This window comes from Leptosomus discolor, chromosome 2 (assembly GCF_034619465.1).
Source record: "Leptosomus discolor isolate bLepDis1 chromosome 2, bLepDis1.hap2, whole genome shotgun sequence".
In the NCBI taxonomy this organism is placed as follows: Eukaryota; Metazoa; Chordata; class Aves; order Leptosomiformes; family Leptosomidae; genus Leptosomus; species Leptosomus discolor.
In genome coordinates this window covers 24,538,388-24,544,614 of record NC_141392.1, presented here as the reverse complement: position 1 = coordinate 24,544,614, position 6,227 = coordinate 24,538,388, and the positions used below count along the sequence as shown (strand labels likewise).

General features: G+C 57.7%; 1 protein-coding gene across 1 annotated transcript; it reads left to right on the top strand.

Moving 5' to 3' along the window:
- The first annotated feature begins 1,010 nt into the window (after window positions 1-1,010).
- Window positions 1,011-6,022, top strand: FBLN7 (fibulin 7). Its single transcript, XM_086460766.1, has 8 exons — window positions 1,011-1,091; window positions 2,426-2,585; window positions 3,118-3,288; window positions 3,802-3,927; window positions 4,036-4,173; window positions 4,272-4,409; window positions 5,348-5,486; window positions 5,650-6,022. Exons 1-8 carry the CDS (start codon window positions 1,011-1,013, stop codon window positions 6,020-6,022), a joined length of 1,326 nt encoding a protein of 441 aa, XP_086316892.1.
- The last annotated feature ends 205 nt before the right edge of the window (window positions 6,023-6,227 follow it).

Genomic DNA, 6,227 nt, shown 5'->3' with positions numbered 1-6,227 from the left:
AGTCACGGGGATTTGTAATTAAATGCTGTAACTATTTTTTTCTGTATTTTGGTATTTGAGCTCCCCGTGGCTCACAGATAAGGGGCAGCCCCTGACCACCCCACCCCCCCGCCACGGGTAACAAAGTGTGGCCAGGGTGGACGGTGCCGAGGTGTGGGGGCTCACGGTGGGCACAGGCGAGCTACCCTGTGCCACCCTATGTGGGGTTGGCTTCCCACCATCCAGACGAGGGTGCAACCAGCCTCACGTCGCCTTTTTTTCCTCTTTTTCACCATTTGTTGTGGCTTTTGGGATGGGCAGGAGTCTGTAAGAGGGATCCCAGAGGGATGAAGCCACCCTGTGATGCTTTGGCCTTTCTCAGCTGTGCCTTCTCCGTTTTGGGGGGCGCGGGGGAGGGGGAGCGGAGGGCGGCGGCATTTCTGCTCTTTCCATAGCAGGGGCTGCCCTACAGCAACCGGCCGCCGGATGGAGCCGGGACCCCGCGCACCGCCCGGCCGCCTCTCGCCTCTCCTGCGGGGGTGCAGGGGCTGGGGAAGGGGCGCAGGGGATGCGGAGGGGGTGTGTACTGATAGGGAAAGGGTGCAAGGGATTGGGGAAGGGGGTGCAGGGCTGAGAAGGGGTGCGGGGGCTGGGAAAAGGGGGGCAGGGGCTGGGGAAGAGGGAGCAGGAGTGGGGAAGGGGGAGCAGCATCCCCCCCTGGAAAAGGCCGGGGCGGGAGTCACCGCATCCCCGGGACGGGGAGGAGGCTGCTCTGCGCCCGGCAGCCCCGAGCGGTGGGGGGAGCCTGGACAGGCTGGGACGGGACAGCACGGACCGGGCCAAGGGGTCCCCCCGGCTCCCCGGGGCGGGGAAGCGCCGCGTCCCGCTCTTCATGGGGGGAGCGTGGCCACGCGTGGGGCGGGGGCGGCGTGGGAGGGAAAACCCGCTGGTAGACGGGGCGGGGAGAGGCGGCTGCCGGCACCCGGGAGAGCCTTTCCTCGGCGGACGAGAGCCGCCCCGGCCGCCGGACCATGCCGGGGGAGCGGTGCCGCCTCCCGCTGCTGCTCCCGCCGCTGCTGCTGCTGCTGCTCCCGGCGGCGCCGGCGCCCCAGGTGAGCGGGGGACCGGGGTGCTGCGGGGGGAACCCTCGGAAAGGCTTTTTGGGGGGCGGAAAGATCTCCTCTTCCCCCCCTCCCAGTGCGGGTGCGCTGGGTGGCTGCTCTCCGTTACAGACCGCAAACAGGTGGGCAAAGCCCGGGGGGCGGAAATTTAAACCGGGCTTAAACCCAGCCGGGTTTTTTGGGGCCTCTTTTCTTTTCTTTTTTTTTTTTTTTTTTTTTTTTTTCCTCCTTTTTTACCCCACACCTGAAGTCATCACCGAGCACACTGGGAGCAAAGAATCCTCCTGGTTTTATTGGAGAGCGGGGGTTTGCTATGCTTCAGCATCCCGCGGGGAACTCATGCTGGCTCTTGAAGTTAAAACCAGCCCTAACAAAGAGCTGTTTATTAAAGCGAGCTATATGCCAGGCATCTATTTCCTTTTGCCTCCCTCCCTCTCGGCATGGGGCACCTTAGAGCTGCAGACACAGACCGGCTCACCCCCACCGGCACCCTATGACCCCCCCCAAACTGCACCAAGGGATGCAGAGGACAGCATGCTGCTTCGGCTGGCTTTTATTTCATCTTTGTAAACCCTCAGTAGCTATTTGGAAACCAGAATAATTTCACTCCTACACAGTGTGGCTGGCGGGAGGGGGAAGAAATCCCTTGGGCCAGGTGGGCTGGTAGCCCAGCAGCTCTGCTCGCTTGCCTGGAGCAGCCACGTGCCACCCAGACCAGACCCGGTGTGCTTTCTCCCCCATGAGCTCTGCAAATCTCTGAGCTCTAAAACTGGCTTGGCTTTGCTCAGCCCTTGCTCTTTTCTTTGGTTTTAAGTCAATTCCGTAGGAAACCTATAATAATGATGCCCGTCTCCTGCATGAGTCGGTCCCGTGGTAGCAATCGGTTTGCAGGCAGGAGTCCCACCAGTGTTCCTGGCCCCAGCAGAACTCACAAGACAGCTGTTTTCCTCTTATTTTGTAATGTGGAAATGGGACAGGGTTCTAGCTCCAGCAGGATGAAACATGAGTTATGGCATCTCTCCCAGGGCTAACAAAGTGATTACAGCCCTGCTCATAGTGCTGTGTTACCATTTAGATATAGGAGAGCATGCCTGAGCTAAGGACTTCTTGCACGGCCTAAAAAACCCTACTGCATCTGCATAAATGAGGGGGAAAAAAAATAAAATCAGATATCTCGGGGGACCTTTGGTGCTGCAGAGCTCCTGCATGAGCATCCCCCTGCAGCCAGGGCAGGCTGTGTGTAGCACGTTGGGTCCTGGGTGGCACAGCAGCGTGGGGGCCAGTGCAATGTCCCCCCTCGCTGAGTGGCTGCCTGGTCCCTGCAGAGCTGCCTCAGCCGGCAGCAGCTCCTGGCCGCCATCCGGCAGATGCAGCAGCTGCTGAAGGGGCAGGAGACGCGCTTCGCTGAGGGCCTCCGCCTCATGAAAAGCCGGCTGAGCACCCTGCATGCCTCCCTGGCCAAAGCCGCCCCTGAGCCGCCAGCCGGTAAGTCCTCCCAGGGTCCCCGCCGGTCAGTGTCAGAGGACACTGGTGTGGGCAGGTCGGGATGCTCGGGGCTGTGATGGTTGGAGGTTTGGGCATCTCCACAGATGGAGATACCTGTATCCATGCTGGCAATTTGTGCTTGTGAATTTGAGCACTTCTCCAGCCTGGTAAGACATGGGGAGGCTCAAAAGCCCTTAGCTGCAAAGCAGAGAGCTCCTGGCAAGTGGGCTGGAAAATGATGTCTCCAGCAAAAGAGCCACAGTCCTGTGCTGGGAGTGTGAGAGGGGTGGCAAAAATGCCACCAAACCCCTTGCCAGTGATGCTCAGCTCCAGCATCCCTGCTGGGCTTTCACTGTGGGGCTGGATGTTACTGATTAAGCTCAGCAGGCCAATATTTGAGGAAAATAACAGTTAAAGGGGAGGTCTTGGGGGAACTGCATGAACTGTGGCTCAGGGGAGAGGAAATATAAGGCAATCTCCCACAAAGCACCCACTTCAACACTGACCCCCACTCCCCGTGGTGCTCCTGCAGCCTCCTGCCCAGCCCCGCAAGCCCCTGCGGACGGGAAGATGTTTGGCACCAAGTATTTGGTGGAACATGAGGTTCACTTCACCTGCGACCCAGGTTTCCAGCTCCTGGGCTCCAGCACACGGACGTGCCAGGCCAATGGCAGCTGGACTGGACAGGAGCCCCGCTGTGCAGGTACTGCTCCGGGCTGCCCACGACAGGGCTGCCGGGCTGGCAGCTACAGTCATAGGGCTGCTTCGTGCCCCTCTCTGCCCGTGGACATCATTTGCAAGAGTGGGATGGAATTTGTGTTTCTTTAAACATGAAGGGGTCCACCAAACAGGGAGGTAGTGTGGCTGTCCCTGAGTCCCAGCTAGCCAATGTCACAGGGATGCCGTGGCTCCCACGGGCCAGTGATTTGGGGTTTCTTATCCTCAAGGAAAGCTGGAAATTACAGCTGGAGCCTCACCTGGAGCTCAGCAGCACAGATGAGGGGGAAAATGCATCAGTGCTATGACAGCCCCCTGCATCGTAGCAAACCATTGCAGTACCGCAGCATGGGAAACAGCCGGTGTCCGAGTTTGGCAAAATACACAGTTGTGATGTGCTATGGGGTACCAAAGTGGCCCAGTGCATGTGGTGCTCCCATGGCTTGCTTCCCAATAAAATAAAATAAAATAAAATTTTTAAAATGTGGCTATTTTGCAGAGATCAGCGAGTGCTCAAGCAGCCCCTGCCAAAATGGTGGGACGTGCCTGGAGGGGCTGAACCAGTACAAGTGCCTCTGCCCTCAGCAGTGGACTGGATCCACCTGCCAGTACCAGGCACAGACGGGTGTGTGACCCCCCGCCACAATGGGTAACCCCCCACCCTCCAGCCATATTTCGGCACCCCACCTCATTTCAAACCCCATCCCATGGCGTGTGTCCCCCCACCTCCCAGCTCCCCCAGCCTGGAGCGTCACGGACGACCCGGCGTTCAGCCGCCAGCCCCGCTGTGCCCAGATCGATCGGACCCAGCACTGCAGCTGCGAGCCCGGTTTCCATATGAGCGGCACGGCTGCCAACGGCCTCTGCCAGGGTGAGCCACGCTGGGGGGGTACATGGGATGGACGATTGTGGCAGTGGGGTGGGCTGTAGGGTCTCAGCCATGCACCTGCTCCCCTCTTCTCTCCGCAGACCTCAACGAGTGCGAGGTGTACAAGCGGGAGGGGGGTCCCCGGCTCTGCGCCCACGTCTGCGTCAACCTCCCCGGCTCCTACCGCTGTGCCTGCCCCAGTGGATATGTCCTCCTGGGTGACGGCAAAAGCTGTGAAGGTGAGGGGGGTGGGGGCTGGAAACCCATGGGTTTACCACTTTTTCTCCAATTTGCATGATTGCTTTATTATTTTTTTATTTTCCCTTCTTTTCTCCTTGTTTGCAAGCATTTCTGCATGCAAAAATCTTGATGGGTTTGCATAGAGAGGTGGTTCAGAGGTTGGGGGCGGAGAGGAGGAAAACGATGGAGGTTCAAGCACTGACAAACACATGTGATGCTTTGGGGCTGCATCTCGCTGAAAATGAGCCTAGAATCTTCGCTGGCATGGTGGAGCTGTCCTGTATGAATGGGATGTCCTCAAGAAGGAATACAAATAGCGTTAAAAAGCAAGAATTACACAGCAAGGGGTCAGCCTGGATGCTGGCAGCTTCTTCTCCAAAAACAGGGGAGTTGGGGTGCAGGTTGAGAGCAAAGCAAAGCGGGTGCGAATGGTGGGCGGCCAGAACTGCTCATCTGAAAGTCTCCTCCTGAAAACCAGGGATTTTTCTGTGCTATAAAGTGTTGATTATGGCAGTTCATGGTGAGAAAACTCCCACTTTCTCCTGTTCTCCCCTGATTTCTGCAGGTTTCATAGCATCTTGCTCATACTCCCAGCAAATACCTGCACTCAAAGCTCCTGATTTTATTGCCAGACATCTCAATGGTTACATAGATATTTAGTAAATAGAGATGGTGTTTTCAAACGGCTTAGCAGAAAGTTAGGAAAATAAGCTGCCCTCCTGCTGTTTGAGCCCTGCCATTACCCCTTGCTGGACCAGGGCAGAGTTGGGGGAGGACAGCAGACGCAGAATGGGATTTTAAGTGGTTTAGGTGTTTTCAACCATACTTTCGTATTTTTAAAATCAGTTTCAAGGTGCTTTTGCCTATTTTCCACCAAAAGGAACCCCTCAGTGAGCTCTCTGGTGAGCCTGACCCGCTGCCTGCCCCTGTCTTGCAGACATTGACGAGTGCGCCCTGTCCCAGGATAACTGCACGAGGGGGACCACCTGCATCAACACAGGGGGGGGCTTCCAGTGCGTCAGCCCCCAGTGCCCCCAGCCCACCGGCAACGTCACCTACATCAAAACCTCACCCTTGTAAGTGCGGCAGGGTGCAAAACCGATCCCTGCTTTGAGTTTTTTTGGTGCTGGGTCCCAAAAACACATGCATAGTATCTCCATGAATCCAGTGCCACCGGGGACACGGACCCCACATCTCTGGGGTTCCCTGAACACCTCCCCCCTGCTTTTGTCTTTGCAGCCAGTGTGAGCGCAACCCCTGCCCAATGGAGAGCCGGTCATGCCACCAAGCACCCAAAACCATCTCCTTCCACTACCTTCCCCTGCCTTCCAACCTGCTGACACCCACCCCACTCTTCCGCATGGCCACGGCGGCAGCGCCTGGCCGGCCGGGACCCGACAGCCTGCGTTTTGGCATCGTGGGGGGCAACAACCGTGGCCACTTCGTGATGCAGCGCTCGGACCGGCAGACTGGGGAGCTCATCCTGGTGCAGAGCCTCAAGGGTCCCCAGACCATCCAGGTGGATGTGGACATGTCTGAGTACCTGGATCGCGTCTTCCAGGCCAAGCATGTGTCCAAAATCACTGTCTTTGTCTCCGCCTATGAGTTTTAGGGGAGGCGGCAGCCAGGGTGGCTTCCCTGAATGACGATGGTCCCTGCTCAGCATCCTCCACTGAAAGCGCTAGTACTGGAGGCAGGCATGTAATGGGGGCTCCAGGTGACATCCCACACTGAAGCTTCTCTGCAGCCAACTGTCCTCCCCTCCACGTTAAGGTTATTCTGCATGGGCGACTTTTACACCCACCTAAAATGAGGTG

What these genes read in the sequence shown, in the direction of transcription:
- FBLN7 (XM_086460766.1), top strand. Translation starts at nt 1,011, where the DNA reads ATGCCGGGGGAGCGGTGCCGCCTCCCGCTGCTGCTCCCGCCGCTGCTG. An exon ending in CGGCGGCGCCGGCGCCCCAG is followed by an intron (nt 1,092 to 2,425) that starts GTGAGCGGGGGA and finishes TGGTCCCTGCAG; the next exon opens with AGCTGCCTCAGCCGGCAGCA. An exon ending in CCAGTACCAGGCACAGACGG is followed by an intron (nt 3,928 to 4,035) that starts GTGTGTGACCCC and finishes CCCACCTCCCAG; the next exon opens with CTCCCCCAGCCTGGAGCGTC.